This window comes from Balaenoptera ricei, chromosome 6 (genome assembly GCF_028023285.1).
Source record: "Balaenoptera ricei isolate mBalRic1 chromosome 6, mBalRic1.hap2, whole genome shotgun sequence".
NCBI lineage: Eukaryota > Metazoa > Chordata > Mammalia > Artiodactyla > Balaenopteridae > Balaenoptera > Balaenoptera ricei.
In genome coordinates this window covers 89,191,383-89,219,377 of record NC_082644.1, presented here as the reverse complement: position 1 = coordinate 89,219,377, position 27,995 = coordinate 89,191,383, and the positions used below count along the sequence as shown (strand labels likewise).

At 43.0% G+C, this 27,995-nt stretch overlaps 1 protein-coding gene across 1 annotated transcript; it reads right to left on the bottom strand.

Annotated features, from left to right (window-relative positions):
• Positions 1 to 2,322: 2,322 nt before the first annotated feature.
• ANP32B (acidic nuclear phosphoprotein 32 family member B) lies at positions 2,323 to 27,592 on the bottom strand. Its single transcript, XM_059925136.1, has 7 exons — positions 27,240 to 27,592; positions 17,046 to 17,195; positions 13,727 to 13,849; positions 8,148 to 8,337; positions 5,415 to 5,539; positions 3,992 to 4,067; positions 2,323 to 2,772 (listed from the first exon to the last, which is right to left on the bottom strand). Exons 1-7 carry the CDS (start codon positions 27,291 to 27,293, stop codon positions 2,705 to 2,707), a joined length of 786 nt encoding a protein of 261 aa, XP_059781119.1. The 5' UTR covers positions 27,294 to 27,592; the 3' UTR covers positions 2,323 to 2,704.
• Positions 27,593 to 27,995: the final 403 nt, after the last annotated feature.

Genomic DNA, 27,995 nt, shown 5'->3' with positions numbered 1-27,995 from the left:
AGACGAATGCTTCAAATGCATGCCAACATATCACACAGGAACAGGGCCATTGCTCTGGCTGGAGGGCAGGTATGTGTGGAAGAGATCCCTCTCCCCACCCTGCAGGAGCAAGTAGGGACCAGTTATCCAGCCCATCACAGCTCCCACCCAGCTCAGACATTTATAACTTAAACATTCACTGCAAAAGCTGGGAGCAAACCCACTCAATGAACGTCTCCTTCAGATGGGAATTAACTCCAGAAATATGGTCTGCTCTGTGACCTCATCACCAAAAATCCTGCTCCTCAAGAAGTTTAAAATAGTCTTTAGTCAAGAGCAGCTAAGCCAGGGACTTCCCTAGTGGTGCAGTGGTTAAGAATCTGCCTGCCAATGCAGGGGACATGGGTTCAAGTCCTGGTCCGGGAAGATCCCACATGCCACGGAGCAACTAAGCCATGTGCGCCGCAACTACCGAGCCTGCGCCCTAGAGCCCATGAGCCACAACTACTGAGCCCGCGTGGTGCAACTACTGAAGCCCGCGCGCCTAGAGCCCATGCTCCGCAACGAGAAGCCACCGCAATGAGAAGCCCGCGAACCGCAATGAAGAGTAGCCCCTGCTCGCCACAACTAGAGAAAGCGCACACGCAGCAACGAAGACCCAACACAGCCATAAATAAGTAAATAAATAAATATTAAGAGCAGCTAAGCCTCAAGGCCCTCCCAGAGGTCTGAATGTCACAGGCTTCTGGAAAACGTAATTTTAAAACAAGAAAAAGCATGACAGAAATGAAAAGCTGGTTTGATAGTTCCCTAGAATCCTCATTGGTCACAGGTAGTAGGTCAAACTGACATTTTGCAAAGTGAATGCAAAAGAAAGGTCTGCCGTTCAAGCCCCCTTGGGATAAGGTCCCAAATCACTGCTCCAGTCTCACCTGCCATTCCTCTTCTTCCTCCTCATTCTCGAGTCAAACTTGCCTATTTGAAGCCAAGCGTACACAACTCCCTGTGACCTCTGTCCATCATGTTCCTCCCTCCTTTCTCCATTTCTATTTCTAAACTCTAGTCACATCCGCATGTGCGTCTCAAATACTTTCCTTTCTAGGAAACTTCCCTAATCCTCCCAGTTGAAAGCTACCTTTCCTACCTCTAAATTACTCTAACACTTACTGGACCACTTGTTCTAGGTCTTGGTAAATATCATTCCCATGTGTCTTCTCTTCCCTACTAGTTCCTATGTGCACCCAAGGGCTGGTTTGTCTTTTTTGCTGTTTGCAAAAAGCAAACTCCACTCTAAAGCCTAGAGGGGACTTTAATGTAAAGTACATGATTTGGGGGCTCCACTGACACTAAAATGACATAAATTCAGATTAGTTTCCAATCTTTAACATTGCTTTTACATGTGTAAAAACACTCACTCCAGTAGCTTATAGCTAAGAGTTACCAAAACAATCCTCAAGTCTTCCACTACAAAAATTGACAGTGTAGTCACACATGTATTAAATTGTTGAGCCACTGTATAAAGACTGCAGAATCTTACCCCTCCCCCAAATCCCTTTAAAATCTGTAAGAATAGAGCAAATTTCCATCTTCCGCAAAAAAAGCTAAGCTGACCTCAGGCAGTGTGTACCCACGCCCCCCCCCCCCAGCCAAGCTTTTCACATGTCATTCCTCCTTAGCTCACCTGTCTTGATAACAAACCATACCCTGTTCACCTGTCAGTCGAACCCTACACGTTTCAGCCTTTGTGCAAAGCCCATTTTTTTCTTCAGACCTTCCTGTCCGAAGCCATTTGGTCACACTCCCTGAACTTTATAGACTGGGAGGTAGTCCAGAGGGCAACACAAGGTCACACAGGAAATCAGTGGCAGAGCCAGAACTAGAATTCAGATCTCCTGGGACTCAGAGTAAGGCCTTCTCCTTTATACTACCCTCCTTTACTTAATTCATCTATTATTTGAATCTAACATTATTTTTACTGGCTTTCAGGGGTTCCAGAGCATTGAATTTCAAACATTATTTTTCAAAAGTCTACCTCGTTACTCTCAGTCATCAAGAATGAGGATTAGAGTTAAATGCTCAAAGATCCTACATACTTGTGTATTTCTCCTCAATAACCACTAATATAAAAACACCAAAGAAACCAGTTCTTTAGTGTGTTTCAACACAGGCTTACAATCAAAGTCTTAAATTACAAATGTAAGCATACAACTAGGCTTTACCAAAGAGGAATGTGTTTATTTCACTTAAATTCTTAAAAATACTTTTTTGGCAGTTGTCACATAAAATGTCCTAATGTAAAAAAAATTTCATTAAAAAGAAAAGAAAAGCATGAAAAAACAGACCCAAAATGTTAAGATTTTATTTACAAAGCTTCTTTGTTGTACAGAAAGTAAAAATGCTGTTACAATCTCAGTGTAACTGGCAGCCACGGACCGTTGACTCACCAATCACAGCTATCCACGCTACAGCAAGAGTCTTACACGAAAACCTAACAATGCTTACAATTTTGTTGGGGTGAAGTCCCCAAGCTTGGTGGTGGATTTCCAAGAGGGACTAAATGGAGGAAGGCGGAATGTCACAGGAACTATTCTTTGGCTCTTTGGGTGGGTGGGTGTCCTGGGGTTTGTATCACAGCTACTTTTTTTTTTTTTTAAACAGCTACCAAATCCATGTGAGCAGTCCAACCAATACTGAACAGTTCTTTTTTTGCAGGTTATTTGGGGTCTTAATCATCTTCTCCTTCATCATCTGTTTCTCTCTTCCTCTTTTCACCTTTCCCGCTTTCTTCCTCTTCTGTACAATAATAAAAATTCATTTTGAGACAACTGGAAAGGCATTTACTTTGCCTAATTATTGCTAACAGAGGTAACAACAATTAATTTTTTAACGGTTGGGAGATAAAAAATGATGTAAGCTTGGTCAAATCGACAGGTTGTTAATTAAGAAGTTTTAATTCTAAGAAGCATAAATGGTAGGCATGGAACCAAGAAGGGTAAAATGCACAGCAACACCTCAAATCACAGCAAAGTTAACTCAGTTTTCTCAAGTTAAGTTGCTGTCTAACCAAATGTTTCTTATTTTTCTTACACTTGTTGGTCCCCCAAATCAGACATTAGCAGTTATTAAAATAAATAGCAAGGACTCTGGAGCTCCTTAAGCCTATTTCCTCATTTGTAAAATGGGGACAATGGCACTGACTCCATAGGGTTATTCTGAGGATTAAATGAAATAGCACGAAGTATTTAGCCTAGAACATGGCAAGACTCAAACTGTTGCAAGTTTATATTAACTAAAAAGAGATTTCTTAGACTCCTTAACTATTTGAGACACAGAGACCTACACATCGTTCTGTTTTTTTCAACTAGTAAAAACTCATTGCTACTTTAACGAAATTAGCTAAATCTGCACTAAATTGTGTTCCAAAAAGCTCCCTGAAGGCAGAGACCAGGTCCTAATCATTGCTGTATCCAAAGTAATTTTAGTCCTGTGACTTGCACAGAGAGAAGATGCTGCTGAGAAAGTATGAACCAACAGAAAGCACAGCAAACAACCCAGTACTCTGAAACTTATACAAGCGTTAGAATCTACTTTCTAATAAATAAACAGATGTTTCACTGGTTTTGGTTGTGGTGGGGAAAGGAATAACACCAATAGAACTAGAAAGGTGCTATTCATCTACCCTGCAAAGATTAAAATCCAATTAAGATTTTTTTTAATGAAAAATTCCAAACACAGAAATCTCATGCCTAACAGTAACACAAACGATGGGGTCTAAAAACACAACATGTGGGGACTGAGGCCGGGGCCGCCTATCCTCATACAGGCACTACTAACTGCTGTAGAGCAGGTGGGTGAACCAGTACACACACACTAATGGGGCTTTACAAGTGCTTCTGAAGACCACCAGGGCCAAACGCATTTTATTTTCTTCTCAGTGATTTCAAATTCTAAATTAATGGACATTCCCCTTGATCTTCAACTGATAGGGACCAAAGTGCATGCATTAACCCACCTTCATCCTCATCCTCATCTTCATCCTCATCGTCTTCATCTTCATCAACTTCTCCATCATGTCCAAATTCTTCTTCCTAAAGAATGGTAAATAGCATATCATTATTAGATTAATTCTGCCAAGTTAAGAAGTACGAAGAAAAACAAGAATTGTCAATTAAATTTAACAGTTCATTCAAAGAGAAAACTGTAACGTTACTTTTATCTACTTTAATATACTGAGAACTGCTGGTTTTTCTTAAATTAATAAGCTTAATTAAAAATTTTCTGGGGCTTCCCTGGTGGCGCAGTGGTTGAGAATCTGCCTGCCAATGCAGGGGACACGGGTTCGAGACCTGGTCTGGGAAGATTCCACGTGCCGCGGAGCAACTAGGCCCGTGAGCCACAACTACTGAGCCTGCATGTCTGGAGCCTGTGCTCCGCAACAAGAGAGGCCGCGACAGTGAGAGGCCCGCGCACCGCGATGAAGAGTGGCCCCCGCTTGCCGCAACTACAGAAAGCCCTCACACAGAAACGAAGACCCAACACAGCCAAAAATAAATAAATAAAGGAGTTCCTTAAAAAAAAAAAATTTTTTTTTCTTTAAAAATCGCTTTTCAGAAGTAAGCGTTAATTAAAGACTAATTAAAGACATCTTTAATTAGTATACAACTTACAATGGATAACTCCAGAAATAATTTTAAAAACTTCAAAGCAGGTTTGGACAAAGATTTCCATATTCCCTTTCTTATAAAAAGCTTCTTTCAGAAACTTAATTTCATTAGATACCTATGAGATTATACAAATGCTCAGCCTTACGTTTGTACTACAAAAGAACTTTTTTTTTTTTTGGATGATGTCTAATTTTCTTGGCCTGTATTCACAAGTCCCCTTTAGGGTCAAAGTCACTCCTTTCTCCTATCCTTCTATGGTATTCAGCTCCTCAGAGATAACTGTTATTACTGCCTGTCCCATAAGTTAGACTACCTGCCTCTTTCAGAGCAGGACCACATTTTTCTTCAACTTTTCATCCTCAACTCTTTAACACAGCAGGTACATAATGCATTTACTGCATTAAGCTGGATATACAAGAAGTTCAGACTTGGTAAACATACCCTTCACTTCAATACAACAAAGGGGAGGACATCCCATCAGTTCTCAATGTTTCCAGTTTTCTCACCCTACTGAATGAATACTCAACTTGTTGCTGCCTCCCAAAGTTAAAGGGTCAAAACTTACTCTGCAGAGCCAAGCACTGTCTAGTTAGCATTCAGTAAGTATTCTATTTAGTATTTACTAAAAGGGGGACAAGAGCTAAATTAATCAGACTGCTATTAGTCTATTTACAAGTATACTAATTTCTTCAGAAGACTTTTCTTTTTTAAACAATCCACACTTTTATTTTAATTACAAATGGGAAGCAGGGCAGCAAGAGGTGCACTGACCTCCCCACTGACTTCATCTTCATCCTCCTCCCCTTCTACATCTTCGTCTTCATCTTCATCCTCTTCATCATCAAACTCTTCTTCCTCACCATCCTCATCCTCCTCCTTGTCCTCATCTTCTCCTTCTGAAAACAGTCCAAAAGGAATACATCAAATACCCTGTGTGTCTCACAAGGTACACCTACTCAGGTGGTGGGGAGCTTTGGGTTGGTCCACAGGACAAATGCTGGGCCACACCAATGTCAAGGAAAACCACGAACTAGTCACCTCCTTTCTTGCAAGTTGCTGAGGTTCAGCCCCTTTGACCTGAGCCCCATAAAATCCAGAGGCCAGGAGTCCTGGCGGACCAAGTGTACACTACAATACTTACCGATGAAATGATACAATGCCTAGGATTTGCTTCAAAATAAGGAAGGGGAGAAGTGGGTAGGAGTGTGTGTGTGTGTAAAATAATATCAGGTGTGAACAGATCACGGCTGAAACTCAGTAATGGGAACATGAAAGTTAAAGTTAGTTTTACTGTTATTTCTACCTTTGTCTATGTCTGAAATTCTCCATAGTAAAAAGTCACACACACACACACACACAAAAAACAAAAAAGACCCACCAACCTCCTTCTCTGGGGTAAGGGTACCACCACAAGCCAGCTGTGCAAATCAGGAGCCTGGGAAACACCCATAATAACCCCATGATGGGGATGGGGGTGGGGGCAGTGGTGGTAGCCAGGCAGGCTGAAAGGCACCTGAGTCCTGTGTCTCTACTCCATTTGGTGCAGGCCTCTCGTCAACTAGTTCTTACCTCTCCAGGTCCTGGAGCTCGCTGTGCTCTCTCCTGCCTCTGGACCCCACATGCTCTTCCCTTTCTTTTCTGTGTGGCTAACACTGGCTCAGCCTTTGAGTCTCAGTTAAACATCACTTCCTCAGGCCAACTTCCCAGACCCCCAGTCTCAGCTCCTATGCTCTCACACACCTGGTGCTTCTCCATTACCACACACTTTGCTCACTTGTGATTATTTAGTTATGGTTACTTAACATTTCTCTTCTTAGTAGACAGTAAGCTCCAAGGCACAGGAACCATGTTTTTTTTTTTTTTTTAAACTATTTTTAGATAGTTTTAAAAGCCTGGCACATAGGAAATTCTCAAATACTTGTTGCCTGACTGATCTTGCTCTCAAGAACTGCCTTCCACTCTCCAAGGAATTTTCTTTACAGGCTCCTGCCCATGGGTGGCTGCTCAACCCATTTAAGGTGGACTTAAATATGGACAACCAGACTGGTTTTTAAGAAAAACTGAGAACCAGCAATGAAGGGACTAAGTGATGTAAACATTTGGAACAAGATGAAACATCCTATTCAGCGTCCACTTTACCATCTAACATCCCATCTCTTTTTGCCTTGTCTCAAACCTGCTGCAAAACAAAACTGTAAAATGCTTCCAAAGTACTACCCCATTAATTGCAACCGAGGTGCCTGATGATGTTCTCCACTTTTCTTAACCATTTCTGTCTTAGAAACTTTCATCTTTAAAGAGATATCAAAAATAATGCTTCAAATACAGTAATGCTGCAAATTCCAGCAACATCAGGAATTCTAGGAGAATAAGTTTTCTTCATGCTGATTGATGTGATCACACTAATAGCTCTGCTTCCTCTAAGCCATTCAGGTGAGAAACCATTTATCCTAAGAGTGACTCAGAGTAAACAAGTCACTGTGCAAGGAAAGCACAAGCTAATCAGGAGGGATAGTTTGGGTAGAAAATATACAAAGATTCTTAAAGATAACAGGATGTAAAAAACGTTGATCAAATGTCAAAAATAAAAAGTATATTCTAATTCCATGTTATAGCTAGAAATTATTTCCTTTATTAATGAAAAATGGAATCCAACTCATAGTGCTTTCAAATCATTACCTTTTAAAACTCTATAGTCATATATCGAAGCAGGAAAGATATTTATATTTGAATGTAAAAAACATGTACCAAGTACCTACCAAGTGCTAGGCCCTGTGAATAAAGAGATAAGAAGATAATCATAGGGACTTCCCTGGTGGTCCAGTGGTTAAGAACCCGCCTTCCAATGTGGGGGACGAGGGTTCGATCCCTGGTCAGGGAACTAAGATCCCATGTGCCGCGGGACAACTAAGCCACAGCTAGAGAGCCGGCATGCTGCAACGAAAGATCCTGCATGTTGCAACTAAGACCCGACGCACCCAAATAATTAATTAAAAAAAAAAAAAAGAAGAAGGTAATCATAGCATAGTTGGAAGGGACAAGAATAGCAGAGTGACAACTGTTACGAAAGAGGTAAACAAGGGGATGCTCTGGCACATACAAGGACCTAGGTCTCCAGCATCATAAAATGCTTCCCGGAAGTGTTGACAAAGCTGAGTTGATAAGGATAAGTAGGCAGTAGCCAAGAAAGGGAAACAGCTAGGAGAAAGGCAGGAGACCTGAGGCAATGGTCCTTTTAGTAAACCATAAACCACAAGTACTTCAAAAAACAGATTGAAGCAGTCTATGATCTCTAGGCTCCAAAACAAGACTAATTAGCTAACAAACCATTTTCTATTTTGATCATTTGAAGACTTCAATGCCCTAAGAGGTCCAAATTTAACAGAACACCTACATGCATGGATATAAATTATTTTTCTCAATAGCAAGAGCATTCAGTGGTCTAATCAGGACCTTTGGAAAGCAGAAATTAAGTTCACTGCACGTTGCTTTGTGCCCACTCACCTTCATCGTCCTCTTCTTCATCCACACCATCCACCTCGGCATCTGAGTCAGGTGCTTCACGATCCTCTCGGTCATAGCCATCCAGGTAGGTCAGCTGGGGAAGGAGCTTGAAGACGCTCTCTCGGTAGTCATTCAGGTTAGTAACCTCACAGTTAAACAGATCCAGGCTTTTCAGACATTCCAACTTTTTCTGAGGAAAAGGATCAAGAAACATACCTACTAAACCAAAGGAACATAAGCAACAAAACCCATCTCCTAAAGAGGTAAAATTCTAGGCTCTGAATTCAATTAGCTGCTACCTACTCAGCCTTGTACATAGGAAAACATTTCACGTCCTTTGCAACCTTTATATTAGGTCACTAGATTTTTAATTAGTCCTTCCCTTCTACCTCTATCCTCTCAGAGAACTGTTTTCTTTTGGCAGTATGAATAGTCTTAAGAAATATGAATTTGAAATATTTATTAAAACTGGATCTTTTTACAATGTGAGACAAAACAGAGACTTTAACAAATCTGGTTCAAAACTAGGTTTTAATGTTTGAGTAATCAAATGACCAATAAGAACTTGCTGGGTTATCAAGCAGTAAGTCTTCAGTGCTCCGGGGTGGTAGAATAGGAAGGGAAAAAAAATTTTCAATCAAATCAATCAACATCAAGATCCTTGACGTTTCTACTTGGGGACATAGATGGGAAACACTCGAGAACAGAACCTAGTAAAGCACAAAGTGTGGTGATGTAGATATTTTCTGGGAAGACAGGAGTCAGTGCAAGCTGGGGGAAAAGAAGGGGGACTCAGAGTTGAAACGTCAAAAGGAGAGAAACTTTACACTCTTTTCTTCTTTTTTAATTTTGGGGGAAAAGATTGACACTATTACCAGAACTTTCTGATGTAAACTTCTTCTGATTTTACCATACCTTGAGGTTTTGTTGTAATACCTCTTTGTTTGAAACCTCAGTTTCATCTATCTAAAACAGTTAAGATCTAAAAACTTGGCCCAAGAAGTTTTCTGAGCAGCCAAAGCGAATAGGAAAATGTCCATGTATTCTACTCAGATCTTCATTTGTTATTACATCAGTGTACTAGTATTTCAATACCAGGTCTATTAAGTTTTGATTAAGGGTGAATTAAGAGATTGAGAGGGCAGAGTTAGTATTACAGGCAAGTAAGGAGACAGCAACAGAAAGTGACAATAGACCCTCATAGGGAGCAGAAGAGGGGGCAAACCGATAAAGAGTAAACACAAAATGTGAAGTACTGTGAGGCCTGGTGCCTTTTAAAATAGGGGCTTGGGGGGCATATGGATATACGGCTTCATAAATTTAACTTTTAATGGTTCTGAGTCAAGAGAAAAGTTTGCCATTCTCTAAAAAATTACTGAGAGGATCTCTGTATGAAGCAAGTTGCAAAAAAATAAATGTTTATGTTTAAAGACTTCGATGCTTTATTGGGAAATCTATTTCAACATTCACAAGGACCTGGGAAGAAACAAAGATGAAACAAAACCTTGTCTGCAGGACTTGAGGTATCTGTGTAGTTCTTGGGAGTTACAAAATCATCTGAAAATCTCTGCTCTAAAGCAGACCTTGGCAAATGACAGCCGGCTGGCCCACTCCGGCCTGCCTCCCGTAGTTGTAAACCAAGTTTTACTGGAACACAGCCACACTCACTTGTTTATGTATTATGTATGGCTTCTTTTATGCTACAATGGCAAAGTGGAGTAGTTGTGACAGAGACTGCATGGCCTACAAAGCCTAGAAGATCTATTATCTGGTCCTTTAGAGGAAGGGGTTCCTGATCCCTGCACTCACAAATCTTCGTCTTCCTGATCAAAGAGGTTCCCACACTGGTTTTATTCTCACTGAACAGCCCTTGGGAACATGGAGCCAAGCATGGAACACAGACAGTGTTACAGCAACAGGCAAATGTACTCCTCAAAACACCAATGTACAGTGATCCAAGAGTTTTGTGGATCCAATAATGTGCTTATGTAAGTCAGTACACTGAGGTCTTAAGAAAGCTGTCTCCAGCCCTTCTGATCATAGGGAGGACTGCTTTTCTGTCATGTAGCTTTCAGATGAGGTTCCCTACTGGACAGCCCCTGACCCCTAGAAGCCCAGGTATGACTTCTTGACAAAGAGGGAAAAAAATGCTGAAATACCACCCCAGACAACTGTAGAACTCTTTTCTCTTCACAGAAAGGTTGACTCTATACCAGCTAAGATAGAACCACGAGTATATTTAGGCAGCTTTCCCAGAGGCTCAGTATAAATTCTTCACTCAAAGGAATGAGCCATTTACTGTTCAACATTATTTCCTAGGAATGGATGTGCAAAAATACATATAACTCCAGATCTTTAATGCTCAACAGTGCTCCAAGCCCGTTTTCTAATTCTATCAACTAGCCTAGTACACAGGGCCTCCAAGGCTTTCCTGTTTCTGCAACTCTGAATCTGTGACATTTTTTGCTACTTCTTCAGAAAGGACCCGTTATGAATAATTCGGACATGCCAAACAGTATGCTAGAAAACGAAGTGAAAGCAAATAAACAACAAAACCCCCAATAATTGTAGGACTCTAGAATTGTTTAAAGCGGTAAATTTGTGCTTTAAGGCCCAAAATACACTACACACAGATTATTCAGGATCCCAATGTAATGTGTAAATACTGCTTAAAAAAACAACAACAACAAAAAACCACAACTCTACCATTTCAGAAATTTGGCCTAAAACTAATAGGCTAGCCATAATAAACATTAAACATTTTATTAACAATAATTTTGCTTGCCTTCTTAGAATTTAGAAGGGCTTTGGGGGATGGTTTGGATGGCCCAGGTCTCTTAAAAAAGGTGTCCAAGGAAGTTTGAATTGATGCCTTCTTTGTCTCTCGATTAATGTCCCTGTAGTAAGCAGAGGCATTCACAATCATTGCATTGACTGTAAGAACTGGGCTCAACGTAGACGGTGTTCAAAATGTATGTGGTTGATGAGGATGAGGATGGTGTTTTTCCCCACTGAAGTATACTTTCAGAAGTCAAAATGGACCCAACATTTCCCCCCTTCACCTTCTCTTACAGTTTTATTTATCCTGAAGTTATAATGTCAGGAGACCCACCTAGCGCCCCCAGGAATCTGAATAGAAAGTTCAGGAGAATGGCAGGAGCTCAGCCTTTCCCAGACAGCCCTGGGTGTGTGGCACTGTGGCTCTGTCACTCCCTAGCCAAGTGTGTGACTCTGGACAAGGGATTCAGCCTCTCCTAAGCCTCAGCTTCCTCATGTGTAAAATGAGGGCCATGCTATTTCTATCTATTTTATAGAAATGTTGAGGATTACTAATGAGATAACATACATAAAGCATCCACTACAGTGTATGGTACATAGAAGATCCTCCAAAAATGGTAAATATTATAATGATTATTTTTCTTATACTTCATTGCCCCAGGGGATTGAGACTTTCATAGCCACCAAAGGGCCCTAATAAACCACTGAGCAGGTCGGGAACAACTCCCACACAATGTTTGCTTCTGCTCTGCCTCTGAATGCTAGGACACTGACAAAAGCTTCTGATGAAACATCAAAGAAGACTAAGGCTGCCAGGAGAATTAGGCAATGGCCAGTGATTTAGCATGGAAAGGTACTGCCTGGTGCTCTGTTCTAAAGAGAAGGGGTTCCTGTGCTTACAATGACCCTAAATTGATAGCCTGTCATTAACACAAACAATAAAGGCTTAGAGTACCCCATGGGACTGGGAGACCATCAGCACTTAATTTAGTGCTCCTGTTGGAACTCCCAGCTTAGGTCAATTTGGGTATGGAATAAATTTATAGGTTAAAAAGAGAAGAACAGGTCCCAAGGGTAGTGGAAAGAATGATGGACTTGGATTTGAATCCCTACTCCCCATTTATTCTGCAGCTGCTGAGTAATTAAACTTGGTTTCCTCATTTCTAAAAGGAGGACATTCTCTCTTCTCTGCATTACATGAGGATACCATGGGCAAATGTTAACATCCTTGAATAAAGCAAACTGCAATAAATGCTTGCTTAAACATTGGAAATGGGGATTGATTTGGAGGAAAACAGAACTAGTGAAAAAGGAGGGAGCCCAAGTATCTGAGTGAACTGGTAACAGAAAAAAGGGGACAAAATTCATGGAGCAAAGGTGAACAACAGGCTCCCAACATTTATGAGAAATGAGCTAAATGTGGTCTACTTAATGAAACAGAAAAACAAAGGGACTCGGTAAACAGTGACTAAATCTACATTGGAGCAGAGCCTCAATTACTATTAGGAGGGAAAAGACCCTATAGTTTTAGCAGGAAATCCTCTTTATTAAAAGTCATAATTTAACTCTATCTTCTCTTGAAATATCAACAGCACATTTTGTACAAATGATATGAAGTGCAAATATTTTAATATATTGTGATATCAGAAAAGATAGAAATAGCAGAAGGATGCCTTATCCTCTTGGGTTCTGCTCTGCTGGATCCTGAAAGACAGCTCCTATCTGCTATATAGCCCCTCTCCCAATTAATGTTTGCAAGTTAAGTCAGATGGAAATACTGACTTTATGTATAACAGGAAAAAAAAAAAAAAAAAAAAAAAAACCCAGAAAGCTGCCACAAACTTCTTTGGGTGATATGAAACAAGTTTGAGTTTCATTAGCCTTATTAAAATAGAATTCTACTTCTATGAATATAATGTCATATTTAGGGGAAAAAGTCATTTAACAATCTTGAAATCATAGGAATTTCCAGGTGGCAGCCAAAGAGAACAGGCTGTGGGGCTACCCCCTACCCTGCATTAACCCCTGCCTCCAGAAGCTCTTTTCTGGTCACTACAAGTTCCACTAGACTGGACCCCCATAAACACAGCTTCCCAACTTACAAAGCAAAGTAAGTGCATTACCTTATTTTATTCTCAGAACTCCTAAGTGAGGTAAGTTAGGCAGGGATTATTATCCTTCCTGCTTCATAAGTGAGGAAACTGAGGCCCAGAGAGAAGAAGCAATTTGCCCAAGGTCACACAGCAAGTCTATAACCCAACTGGCACTTAACTTTCCATAGCTTGTCCCAGTATGTAAGACTGAGGAGAATTTGGGGGTTCCCATGAAAAACTTTAGGCAACAGTGATCCAGCTACAGCACAAGATCATGAATTAGAAGACCTAAAACTCACTGGAGCTGCCCTTGGCCTGTTCCATCTACAGATCAGATATGTCACCCAATATAAACAGCCTTTTCTGTAAAAGTATAATATAGAACAGTCTGGCCAGTCTGGGGAAACAATTTTAAGATAAATATTTAAGGCTATAGTTAATATATGACATTCAAAAAGGACAAAAAAGAAAAGAATTCCCCTTTGAAGGAAGCTACCACAATAATAAGGGAGGGGGAGCAAAGTCACAGGAACACGTATAACTAAAGAGGCCCTGATTCTTTAAAACTGGACTCTTTCTATAAGAAGTACTATAAAAAACCACCACTTTCTCAGTCAATTATTATTTCCAATTATTTCCCTCACAATAAAGAAATATGAAAATGAAAATGACCAATAAGTCCTGGTTTTCAAATTCTTGATTACTTACCAAAGGTTCCAGGGTGCTGATATCTTTCAGTTTATTTCCACTTAAGTTTAGATGTGTAAGATTTGGAAGTTTTTCTGCTAACATATCCAGACCTCCAAAGATTCTATTGTCACTGAGCTCAAGCTGTTAAGAGAAAATGCACACAGCACACAAATACACACAGAGAAACACATATCATTAAAGTGTCATAAATAACGAATAAAGTTCTCAAACACCAAGATCAAATGACCTCTATTTTTTATTAGGGCATGTGTGTTCATTTTGTTTGATTAAACCCAAGTAAGTAGTTTACAGATCCCAGGAACACTTCTGGGAAGGAGAGACATGTTAGGATAGGATTAGAAGAGTTGTATTTTCTTAACCAGCTGCTAATTATAACAGTTTGCTGGCCCCTAACATCAGCAAATACATTTTCTAACCTAAAAAGTGGGTCAAAGCAAATTAGAATGCTTTGAGAAGTTGTAATACTCTATACCTGCCAGGAAGGGTAAATGGTCTGTGCATTCTAAGCAGCTATTCTGTGTGCCAAGCAAAGCTCACAATGCCCACTTAAAACCTAATCTGGTTCTGTTCAGTGCTGGCTCGCCATAGGGTTCTACATCTGGAAGCCACCAGGGAATGTTGCTCTGAAGGCTACAGGAATGGTACAAGCCCTTAAAGAAGCTCCATGACTTTGGAAAAAGGGACTGGGGCAACAGCTTCAGAGTTGACGAAACCAACTCCCCAGAGGACACTTCTTGCACAAACCTGGCACTAGCCCTTGTAAGAACCCCCTCTAATTTCTTAGCTGCAGGTCAAGTAGCACAGCAAGTGGTATGCCAATGAAGGAATGAGCCTTCACCAAGGAATACTGGACTCTTAGAGTGAAAGAAATTGGAGCCTGGAAAAATAAGATGGTTGAGAGCATCTAATTCAAACTCTTCATTTTGCAGATGAAGAAAACTAAGGCCAGACAGCTAGTTTCAATTCTCTTTTAACTGCCAACAACAACAATGGTAACTGTATCTAACCCTTACATAGTACTTCAGGCACTGTTCAAAGCACTAGAAATCCATGAACTCATTTGATCTCACAATCACCCTATGGGGTAGGTAGAATTATTACCCCCATTTACAGATGACAAAAATGAACTATGAAGAGACTATATAAGTGCCCATAGATCACACAGCTGTTACATCGGTGAACCTATGATTTGAAGCCAGTCAGGCTAGCTTCAATGTGCTCCCCCCTATGCTATGTACCTAGAACAGCATGACAACTTATGTAATTTAGTCTGGCATGCAATGAAATGAAGTACATGATGCAGAATAGAGGAACTTTTAAAAATTTAAATATTCGTTGAAAGAATGAGTTTAAAAAACAGTAAGTCTGCTGCTTTGGTGTTATTAAGCATTTCGGAAGAGAAAAATGCAACATTTCAATACATTTTTTTCCTTCTGATGGGATAGTCCAGTAAAATATCTAAAATTTCTCTTGGCCGGTTAGAATATCGACATATGTAGTATTCACATCCTTTCAACATGAGTATCTTAGGGAGAAGAGATAACAAGGCAATCTGCCAAACATTTAGTGGCATATTTATTTTGAAATGAAATCAATGTATAAATTTAGCAAACCTGCAACATTTATACACCAAAATTTCTTTCAGAACCTGTTTCTTGTTAAAAAAAAAACAATCTGTGCTCTAGGGTAGGAAGAAAATCAGCTGTGAGAACACCCAATCTGCCTTTAAGTTTGGTTTACAGATATCTCTATTCCTCCCTCTCTGACCCTACAAGGTAAGTGATTAACAAGACTTCAGAAGGATTTGATACACTGATACACTGACTTTCTGAATAAGTGTGATAGTACACAGACCATAGTAATTCAGGAAAATGTACCAGGATGCTAGGAAAGTAGAACAGAACACAAAACACATAGTAGGGACCTGCTAGCATCAAGTTTATGTAGATACAGGCTAAAAAGCCATCAGTTTTTTATGGGCTTATCAGAGCTTCCAATGTCACAATAACCTATGCAAACATAAAAGGATTACACTTGAACCTCTAAAGGAAATGCCTGTCAGAAAAAAAGAAAAAAAATTTACAAATTTAAACATAACAGAATTCTTTCTGATAGGAGGGTCGCCCTGAAACTCATGAGGACTTCCTGTGCATTTATTACCTAAAAAAGGCAAATAAGTAAAAAGCACTTCTGGATTTTAATTCACGTACTTAACCAAAAAACAAGTCCCTCTCAGAATTCAAGCAAGCAAGCTACAGGAACAGCCTATCTGTCCTTTGCCTCAATTTGATTTCAGTTTTCTATGTGTATCTTTTTTAGATGAAGGTTCAACTTAAACTCCCTAATAAAGAGATTAGGTAAACAGTGGAGAATTCTGCAACACTGCCATGACCATAAACATTTTTGTATGTAATGGAAAAGATACTGGGTTAGCAAATAGGAAGATAAGGGTTCTAGCTTTGGTTCCAGTACTAACCACTTCTGTGGGTGGCTTTAGGCAAATTACTGTACCTTTCTGGGTCTACTGCTGTGCCTGTAAAACAAGGCTAGAAGATCTAAGTTTCTTCCAGTTCTGACATTCTGGGGCTTTGTGACAGGGCAACGTGCAAGGACATGAAAAAAACATTTTTCTTGAGGTTTTTTGTTTGTTGTTTTTTTTTTTGGGGGGGGGGGAGTTGTTAGAGGGGACAGCGATTGGTTTATAATTAGACCAATAAAGCCCTAACAATGGGTGGTCAACTAGGATAGGGAAGTACAGCAGTTTTGTTAAAATGAACTCTTGCAGTCAATCACAACACATTTTAAACTTCCTAGTCATTAAGAATTACATAATGTGTTTGAAATAACAGACTACAAATTTGGAAGGTCTATACTTCAATTCTCCCTTAATCAACGTAAAACACGAAGAGCGGGAGGCACCTGTGGTTCCTAAACCAGAGCATACTAAGAACAATACGAGTTAACATCATAGCAACAGATTCGTAAAAAGAAGTAATATTCACAAAATAATTATTCTTCATAACTACTATTTACTGAGCACCCAACATGTATTATTTCCAAACATCATAGCAATTCTGCAAGGTCAGGTGGTATTACAAGTTTACAGATGAGGAAACTGAGTCTTAGAGAGATTAAGTAACCTGAGTAAGATTTACCCATCAGGAAAACGTTAGAGCTGGAATTCAATCCCAGATCTGCCCAGTTCCAAAGGCCATATGCTTTCTGCTACACTAAATGCTTCCTTACAGATAGAATCATTTATTTTTCCTTTCCGCAGAATGGTTTTCCCTTCTACTGTTAAAGAAAAAGCACTTACCTTTTTCAATTTAGGTAGTTTGGGGAGATTTGAAACTGAAATCAAGCCTACATTTATTAAACTGAGGAACTCTAAGTTCACAAATTCAGCTGTTAGGCCCTCAATTTTCCCATCATTTGATTTGCAATTGTCCAGGACAAGTTCTCGAACCTGTGGGTGACAAAGTGGGGAAGAAAAGCTTTAAAAAACATGCAGAAAACAAAACGCAATGCAAAAACTCCAACCATAAATACCCACCAAACCACCCACATATAGTGGCAGCCTCAACTTAGACCTAGGTCACAGTTATAAATAAATGAAAAATGATTAAGCCTTTAGTAACAATATTCTAATAGATATCAAAGGTGGAATGTCACACCATGGTACAAATAAAGATTTAAACTCTTTACTTTCCAGAGACAGAAACTACAGTTCTTACAAGATAAGTGAAGAAACAATATCCCCCTTATTCCTTTTCCCAAGTCTGTTCCGCAAGGGGCAGCTTTAACTACAAATGCGGAGTGAAGATACCCCCTCAACCCCTGCAACCCCTTTAGGCCGAGTCTTCCTCAAGGCCCAGGAGACTGACACAAGGAAAAGAGGAAAGCTTCACTTTTCCCATCAAGGTCACTAAGAGATTGTGGCTACAGGTTTCTGGACTATACATTTCTACTTTTGGTCTTATTAATCTTTACTAAGATTATCTTGACACTAGGAAAAGATCAAGATGCAAGAGGCCTTAATTCAAAACAAAGATCATTTTGTGTTACATGTAAGAAAGTATTTCTAGGGGAGAGAACTGTTAGACATTAGGTTCCTTTTTCAGGCCACAAAATCTCCTTATTTGGAGGTCCTGAAATTCAGGATTCAAATCCATCCAAAGGTATCACATCTGAAGACTGTGAATACTGATTATTTAATAAAGTCTACTGTGTGAATATCTACCATGATAATCCCTACTGCCATTCTTGCTCTGTGGTTGACTCTGAAACTTGCAAGCTTTAAACACGTTTTGATAAATTTACACTGATGCAAATTAGTTTTAACTGCCAAAGGCATTCTTGCAGTGAATCTAACACGTTTATTAGCATTAATCAAGCATGTATGAGAAGGAGATGCTAATAGTTCTAAAATGAAAATAGGGGCTAGTAGTTTCTTCATTCTCTTATACAAAATCCAAGGATACTACTCTAGCAATTGCTAACATTTATGGAGAATTTACTCATTTTTCTTTGTACCACCATACCCTCCCCTCAGTTACAGAGAAGGAAACTGATTTAGAGAGTCAGTGACACCCACAACACCACAACTTCTTGCTCGCTTCTTCACTACTTCTCACTACTCTACTTCCTCTTCACACTACTCTACTTCCTCTTCAGAAGCCTTGCTTTCAGGATGCATACAGACCCATTATATCTTTTGCTTCTTTCTTCCCTTCCTTCCACTTTTCTCTAGCTACCTCGGACATTCTTTCCTCTTCTGATGAAAATTAGCACATCTGAAAACTTAAGGTAGACTGAGGAGAGCTGGGCTCCAGAGACAGATGCTTAGGGTTGAATTCTGGCATTGCCACTCACAACCTGTGTGACCTTAGACAAGTCACTTAACCTATCTGTGTCTCAGTTTCCTCATCTGTGAAGTAGAACTGTTATAGAAAGTAGTGCTTGGGGCATAGTGAATACTGAGAAAGTAACCTCTGGGAAAGGGTGTAGGAGAATGACAAAGACCTTTACTATTTACGTTATTCCTATCTGTACTAAGTTTTCTACAAGCATGTATTTCTTTTGTATTAAAAAAAAAAAAAGTAGGACTTCCCTTGGTGGCACAGTGGTTGGGAATCCGCCTGCCAATGCAGGGCACATGGGTTCGATCCCTGGTCCGGGAAGATCCCACATGCCACGGAGCAACTAAGCCCATGCGCCACAACTGCTGAGCCTGTGCTCTAAAGCCTGCGAGCCACAACTACTGAGCTTGCGTGCCACAACTACTGAAGCTCGTGTGCCTAGAGCCCGTGCCCCGCAACCAAAGAAGCCACTGCGGTGGGAAGCCCGCACACTGCAACAAAGAGTAGCCCCCCTTGCCGCAACTAGAGAAAGCCCACGCACAGCAACAAAACCCAATGCAGCCAAAAATAAATAAATAAAAGATAAATACATTTATTAAAGAAAGAGTAAAACCAGCAAATCATTTAAAAAAAAAGGTCAAGTGTAATCACCCACCAACCTAAGTAGTATACTGCAATATAACTAAATGTTTCTATTTGATTTGGGGGGTTTTCTATGACTATATCTGACAGAGAATCCAAAAACGTTATACAGAATGACACCAATATGCCAAAAGCCAAGTAAGGAGGAATTTAGATAGCCATTTTGCCTCCCAGCCCATGGGTGTACCTCTTGGACATTTCTCTCAACTGGTAAAATTCCGCTTTAACTAGAGTCATCGAAGAGTTAGAACAAGTCTGCTGAACCAAATAGCCGAATAGGAAGCAAGGAGAAATTGGGAGGGAAAAAAGGATGTTAAAGTGGTCCAAATCTGCAAATCTAACTGTTGAGTATGAAAGATGATGGAGAGGAATTGAGGTTCTGATTTAAAGAAATGGGAACTATGTAGCTGGATGGAAATAGGAAGGAACAGCTTTGGGGATGGGGTGGGGGGGAGAGCAGGTATATAATGAATACCACGAAGAATAACAAGTTTAAAGTTCTCATGAGAAGTCCAGGTGAAAGTATCCCCAGGCAGCTGGACATGAGGGCCTGGAGTTCACGGGAGTTCTAGGTTTAAGTTCTGTATTTGGAAGTCATCAGGGCAGAGACAGTAGTGAAAAGATGGAATTCCTAGGAAGAGAACCAAGGATGGAACCCGGGGGATCCTGCAAAGGTGACTTGAGAAGAATCAGTAGTACCCAAAGGTGAAGCATTAGTTTCAAACACCTAGAAAGGTTTATAAAATAAGGCATAAGAAGTTACTGAGGGGGGGAAAAAAAAGGACTGAAAAAAATTAGATAACAATGTAACTGTCCATCAACAAAGGACTCATTTCCAGGATACAATGTATGATGAAAAAGGTACAAAATGTATAAAATGTTTTCATTTATGTCACATATCACACATTCACTTTCTTATATTCTTCTCAGGGAGAGAAAGTGACTGGCTGGGGGACTTTTCCATAACCTATTTAACATTTCTATGATGAGATTAATTTATTAAAAAAAATAAAGGTTAAAAAAAAGGTCACTGCTAGGGACTTCCCTGGTGGTCCAGTGACTAAGGCTCCACACTCCCAATGCAGGGAGCCCAGGTTCCATCCCTGGTCAGGGAACTAGATCCCCCATGACACAACTAAGACCTAGCGGGGCCAAATAAAGAAATAAATATTAAAAATAAAGTAAAATAATTTTTAAAAAAGGTCACTGCTAGCCTTGAAATTTCATCAAGCTTCATGATGGCAGGGTCATGTCTATTTTAGTTACCACCATACCCCAGTATGAGAAGGAGCCTTCACAACTGTTAAATGCAGAAAAAATGGCATTGGGGTTTGTGTCAGGATTGTAGGGGAATGAGCAGATGATGAAACAGAGGAAACCTGGGTATGAAGAGAACCTACTTTCTGATCATAAGCATAATCACATTAATGCAAAGCATATTGCTGTTTGTCACTTAATACTTTGGTATTTTTTTTTTCAGTCTTTGTATATTTTAAATACAGCAAGATGAAACAATATTACTTAGCATATTTTAACAATTATAAATATTTTTAATGGCTAAAGAAATTGAAGTGTATGGATGCACCATAAATTACAATCCTCCCTATTGAACACGTTTCCAAGTTTATTATATATAATGCCATGCTATCTTTTTATGTGAAATTTCTTTTGTAATAAGGATTGTTTCCTCACAATCTATTGCTAGGTGAAAAAAAATATAAACGTTAAGAGTCTCTGAGTTTTGAGTTCTTTATTTAAAATGGCAACCAATCCCTCTCAACACTTTTTTGTGACCTTTCTTGACATATGGAAATTCTAGGTATTTGCATATAGTTATTAAAAATGAGATGTTATTCTACTCTTATTGAGGATGGGGCAGCTCTTTTATGGAGAAGAGATGGCTAGGATGGGTATAGGTGCAGGTAAGTTTATAAGTGGGAGAGTGAGAAGTCAGGGAACGCACACCTGAGACCTTTAATTTTCTCCATGAGTAGGAGGCAACAGAATTTATTGGGGTGAGTACAGGCAAGGGCTGGGCTGTATGGCACAGCAGTGAAATCATGTCCCTAGACTTTTCCAGGAAGGTTAAGCACGTAGTAAAGAAATGGGCTAACCCCAGAACAAAGTTCCAGAGGCACAGTAAGAAGACGAGCCACAAACAAGCACAGAGCACTGTGGGAAATTACTGCAGAAAGCAGAGACCAAAGGAGGGTCCACTTAGGGCTGTGCCCAAGGATGACAGGTCTGGAAAGCCTGCCATAAGCAGCCTTCTAGCCAGTCTAAAGTTCTAAACAGGACCCTGGTGAAAAGGTGTCTGCTCTCAGGCATTGTGTCAGCAGCATTTGAGATAACTAAGCCTCCCCTCTCCCCCAATTCCTTCTTGAGGGTGAAGGGATCCAGACTGCCTTACAAGGGAAGGTACATGGGGTGGGGGACATATAATGCCATGGCATCCCAATCTAGACCCAGAATAAATGGGAGGTTCTAATCAAGAAAAAGCAGCCCTATAATCATCAATTATAATTGTTATAAGAGGGGAAAAGAAGATACAGAGGATTAAAAATCATTGAGTTATCAATTTTTTTTTTAGTTAGAAAATACATGATTACTATAGTAAGCAAAATATGTGGAAATATGTCCAAAAATGTAGAAAGTAACTCCTGCCACCCTTGATAATTTCCATCTTTCTGAGTTAACCAGTCTTCAAACCTTCCACCCTACTATTATTTTAAAATAATGTTTGCAAAATGACGGTAGAATAGAACATTAGCAGTTCTCAAATGTGTTTGGATGGCAGAACTGTTGGTATGAAGGAAACACTCATACCCTACTGGTGGGGAGAACCATTCTAGAAAGCAATTTGACAGAGATTCACATTACAAAATGTTCATTTCAATACTACTTAAAACAGTAAAAAACCTTCTAACCACCTAATGGGGATGGTTAAATTATGACCTATGCGGATGTTAACAATGAGGCTGTAAAATAATAAATTGTGCCAGAGAAAGATAAAGATGTTTACTACATTTTAACAGATATTATATGCATTAATAGCACGATCTGAGTTTAGAAAAAAAATTCTCGTGGACTATACACCATAATGTCTAGATGGTAGGATGGGTGTGTATGAGATTTCTGGGTTTTTAAATTTTTCCTTCTCTATATCTACTATTTTTTTAGCTTATCTGTATCAAATTTTTCTTCAATGAAGACTGTATTCCTTATACAAGGAAAAGAACCCAATTAGCTGCTATGCAACCAATTAGAATATCCCACGGAGCTCAAAATCACATCATAACAGACACAACAATAAATGCCAAAAGTTGAGGGAAAGGTTCTTCTCACATTATGTTGTCTTTTTTTTTTTTTTTAAGGCCGCACCATGCGGCATGTGGGATCTTAGTTCCCCAGTCAGGGATCAAACCCGCGCCCCATGCATTGGGAGCGTGAAGTGTTAACCACTGGAATGCCAGGGAAGTCCCCTCACGTTAGTTATTTTAAAAATTAAATTTTTTTTTAGTAAATTGGGACTAAGGAAAAACTACTCTTATTTGTGGGATATGAAATGTCTCAGTCTAGCATACAGCCCACCAGTGTTCCACAGGGGCATTGATTGTAAACCACAAGAACTGCATGGCTTTCTAACTTTGAACACAAGACTGGAACAGAGCTAACATCAAAGCTAGATACCCCTACATTCATAGTTAATGAGGTGCTCGTATCATTGGCATGTTTGGCATAATAGAAAGATTAGGGCCTCACATAAAGAACAGGTATTTTCTCCAATTCTGGAATATATCTAAATTACAAATTTAGATATAGATAATATCTATATCTCGCTACTGCATGTCTCTTCTCACATCTGACAACACTACCAATTTCTGTGGTATACATGGTATGTTCTAGTACTATACAATTTGCTCTCAGTGAAATAACTGACAACACAATATTTTGTATAAAATATTTCCTATCCTTGCCTATTATTTAAAAACAGTGATCACTGTTCTTTTTGAAGGTTATTTTAAAATGCCATCTTAAGCCATTTTTTCCACTATGAGAACAAACCTCTTATATAAAGAGGCGTTTTGGACTTAGAAAAAACTGAATTATTATATTTCTTTACGAGTAGCCCCCTTAGGGAAATGAGCATACCGGTTTATAACAGGTGAAATGGAACCTATTATCTTGGTCTGTCTCACGTACTTCGGCTAAAGAACACAAGAAGTAAAGTGTTACCAGAGTCTTCTTCAAATCCCCAAATAAAATAAAAACAAAAAAGCCACACTCACAATAAAAGCCCATCTGGGGATTTCCCTGGTGGCTCAGTGTTTAAGAATCCACCTGCCAATGCAGGGGACACGGGTTCAAGCCCTGGTCCAGGAAGATCCCACATGCCACGGAGCAACTACGCCCGTGTGGCACAACTACTGAGCCCGTGTGCCACAACTACTGAAGCCCGTGTGCCTAGAGTCCGTGCTCCACAGCAAGAGAAGCCACCGCAATGAGAAGCCCGCGTACCGCAACAAAGAGTAGCCCTCGCTCGCAGCAACTAGAGAAGGCCCACGTGCAGCAACGAAAACCCAACACAGCCAAAAATAAATAAATTTATTAAAAAAATATTCCATTTCAGAAAAAAAAAGCCCATCTGGTCTTAAAACAAAAACACTTATGATCAAGCCTCCACTTACCCTCCTCAGTCTTAGATCTCACCTGATGACATCAAGGTCAACCAAGGAATACACTGCGTTGCGCATTTAAGAGCCTCCTGTCATTATACCAATACATTCAATAGAGACAGGGTTCTTCTTTCCCCAAATGACAAGAGACTGCAGGATTCCAGAGGTCAAGGCTACTCTTTAACAGCTGGCTCCACAACAGACGTATGGAGCCATGTGACTAGCTGACTCAGAATCATCTTGGAACGTCTCATTTACCTTAAAGATGATGCTTTTGTGCAAAACATTTTAAAACTCTTATTTTAAAATTTCCTACAGCTTCCCCCCACCCCCCAAAACCTTCAGTTTAAGATCAGAGCTTTCCTCTCTTAAGAACCTAACTCTTACTCAGTCTCCCTGTAAGAGTCCCTAGGTGAGCCCTTCTTTACCCCACAATCCTGGCTGGCTCCCACAACACTCTCCTAAGGCCCCCTTACTTGCACAGTGCAACAGGCACCACTGGGTTCTGAGCTTCAGGAGGGAAGGGACTGCTCTCTGCCTTGTTCACACTGCTTTTCCAGGCCCTGCCATACTGTTGGTACTCAAATATTTATTTAATAAAACCAGTGGATTACGGACTTCCCTGGTGGCAGAGCGGTTAGGAATCCGCCTGCCAATGCAGGGGACACAGGTGCAAGCCCTGGTCTGGGAAGATCCCACATGCCGCAGAGCAACCAAGCCCGTGCGCCACAACTGCTGAAGCCCGCAGGCCTAGAGCCTGTGCTCCACAACGGGAGAGGGGCCCGCACACCGCAACAAAGAGTAGCCCCCCGCCCCCCACCCCACTGCAACTAGAGAAAACCCGCGTGCAGCAAGAAAGACCCAACACAGCCAAAAATAAATTCATTTTTAAAAAAGTCAAGATATTTTTAAAAAAGGTCATATATTAAAAAACAAAAAACAGTGGATTACAGTAGGAGAGTGCAGTCCAACACAGTAGCCACTAGTCACCTGTGGCTTTTGAGTTCCTGATATGTGAATACTGCAACTGACAAACTGACTTTTCAGTATAAGTTAAATAGCCACACGACTCTAGCCTGTTTTGGGCAAAAGGGCAAGGCTTAAGATGATTTCTTGAAAAATTAACGCTTGCACATATATATGTTTTAAAAAAGCAATATATTAGTTATTTCATATACAAATTCCACATACAACTAGCCCAGCTGTATTTCCCAGAAGGAGCAACAGTGCTCTTAGCTGAGTGTTTTAAGAGTACTTTATGCACCCTCAAAGAATTCAAATTCCAGATTTTAAGGCACTTTGAAGACCCATGTGTAATTTTCTCTTGGAAAATTTGGCTAAATCTAATTCCTCCACATTCTCCTCATTTGAAACTACGCAGTAATAATTCAAACGTCTTAAATTAACAACTCCTCAAAATGAGATCACAACTCTACAAGTTTTACAGTATGAAGAAGCTTAACGGTTCAGTATACTAGCACGTGGCCGACACAAAATGTCTGACTGATGGACGGAAGGGACCACTGAGGTCAAACCTCAACCTTAAAAACCCAGAGCACCGAGTCGAGACGCCCACCCCCCCGAGGTCCTCCAGGGACAAGCGGGGAGGCCACGAGGTGCAGCGACCCGGCACCTCATTTGTGGAGACCTCAGGGATTCAAAACCTCATGCACACAAGGGAAAGCCGGTTGACGAATTCCCACAAGTTGGCAACTTGTTACCCATAGCTCCCTGACTGCACGAAACGCGCCCATCGCCAGCCTGGGGCGAGGTGGAAGGACTTCCCCTCGGCTGCCCCAGGGCCAAAAGACGCCACTCACCCGAAGAAGGGGTCTGGCAGAGGCACGGCCTCCCCGCGCGGGGGCCAGGAAACAGGGCCCCGCACCCGGCCACGGGAAGGCGCTCTAGTTCGCGGGGAGGGCCAGGGGAGAAAAGAAAGCCGATTCTTAAACGTCCACCCGCCGCTCACGCAGCCGCGGCGGGGGAGTGCCGGCCAGGGTCGGCGGCCCTGGAGCACGTGCGAAGACAGAGGCCGCCCAGCCCGCGAGCCCAGCCGAGGCCCGCCCGTACCCCCGACGCTCGACCGGGGCGGAGGCGGCCGCCTGGCGTTGCCCTTTTAAGAAGGGGGGAGGGAGACGGCAGCGCGCCCAAGAGATGAGTCGGTGGTGGCCGGAGCGCGCGGCTCCATCCAGAGCGAGCCAAGCCCTGGCGAGGCGGGCACCGTACAAGCCGCAGGCTCGGCCCGGGGAGCAGCGGCCCACAGCCACCGCCGGTGCGGACGGGCAGGGTCCCGCTGCCCGAGCCAGCAGGCCGGCTCACGCGGCGGAGGGAGACGAGCGCTCGCCAACATGGCGCTGTGTCGGCCTGTGGCGCGCCCCGGCTGACGCGAGGAGCCGCCGCCGCCCGCCCACACCGAGGGGCCAGCCTCTCGGGCAGGGGCCCCCGGGCTCTGCCGCGGCGGCACGGGGGGAGGGAGAAGCCGCCTACGCCACACCGGCGGCCCCGGGCCGAGCAAGGCGCGCCCTGGGAGGCCGGGACTGGGGAAGGCCCGGGGGGCAAAAAGGGAGCTAGAGAAATGCGGGAGAAAGTTTTATTTTTAGGCTTGAAAAATGGCGGGAACCGCGTCCTTTTTTCAAACTTGGCCTGGGGAGGGGCGGCGGTTGCGCCACCGACGCCGCCCGAGCTCGCCCCTCCCCCGCTCCGCGCGCGCCAGGCCATGCCCGCCCAAGCCCCCCAGCGCCCGAGGAGACTTCCCGTCCCCCTCAGAGGCAAAGAGCCCCCTACTCGCCCCTCGGCCCCTGACCTAGCCGGGCCGGCGCCAACCGCGAGGCCTGGCCGGAAGAGCCCACCCCCCGCCCCGCCCGAGCCCCTTCCCCGGCCGGCCCGGGTCGCGCGGAGCCCGGCCTGGCCCGCAACGGGCCCAGCCCCGGCTGGCCGCGCGGCTTCTCGGCAGGCCGGGCCTCCGCCCGGCCGCGTATCCCGGGAGGCTGCAAACATGGCTCCCAGCGTTACACAACCCCCTCCTCCCTCCCTTGCCGCCGGCCACACGCACACGCGCTCCTCCGGGAAAGGACCCCGGCGGGCGAGGAGCTCAAAGTTTGCTTTTCCCACCCCACCGCCTTCCCCGGACGGCCGCGGGAGCCCGTGGGCGCCAAAGAGTTAATCCCCGCGCGCTCGCTCCCCCCTCCGCGCCCGCCCGCCTTCCCCGTCCGAGCCCGCGAGCTGCGCTCTTCCTCGCGCCGGGCCGGCGAACCCGCGGTCGGGGCCCCGCAGGTGGCCACCATTACATGCAAGTCATCGGGGGAGAGGGCGCCCGAAGCGGGCTCTGCTTACAGCTGCCGGGGTCCGGTTCCTCAGCTCCAGGTGGATCCTCCTCTTCATGTCCATGTTTCTCTCTTCCCCCCTCTCCAAACTTAACTTTCCGCGGCGGGGGCGGAGGGGGGAGAGGCGTCCCAGCCTGCGCAGCGAGGGCCGTCAGAAGGGGTCTGCTAGCAGCAGAGGCCGGCGGCGCGGTCCCAGGCGGTGGGCGGCGTGCGGGCAGGCGAGCGGAGCCCCCGGAGCCAAGTTACTCACGGGAGCGGAGAGAAACCATGGAGGGAAAAGGGGGCTGGAGCGCAGCGCTTGTCTCACTACCGCCGCCCCCGGCCGCGGCCCCGCACTGCGCTTAAACCGGCGACGCGTCGCGGGTGGCTGCTCGGCTCGACTCGGCCCCGCGCGGCGCCGCTCGGCTCGGCGGCCGCGGTGCACCAAGGACGGGGCGGGAAGAGGCGCGGCGGGAGGGGAGAGGCGCGGCAGGAGGGGCGGAGGCTGGGGGGAAAAAGCGCAGCGGGGTGGACGGGAGTGACTTACTCCCGCCTTCAGATCGCACGTGGGGGTGGCTGATGTAAGACCCGCCTCGGGAGCTTCCCCGCCCGCAGCTAAGCTGAGACCCCGGGGTCCCTCCTCGACGCGCCCGGAGGCGGGTCTCCAGCCCGCGCTTGGACGTTTGCCGGGAGGGCTGAGGGGGGGACTTTACAGCCCGGCTTCGGGGGTCCCTAAGGCCAAGTCCTTCTGCGGAGGCTCGGCCAGGCCAGCCCGACACCCGCGAAG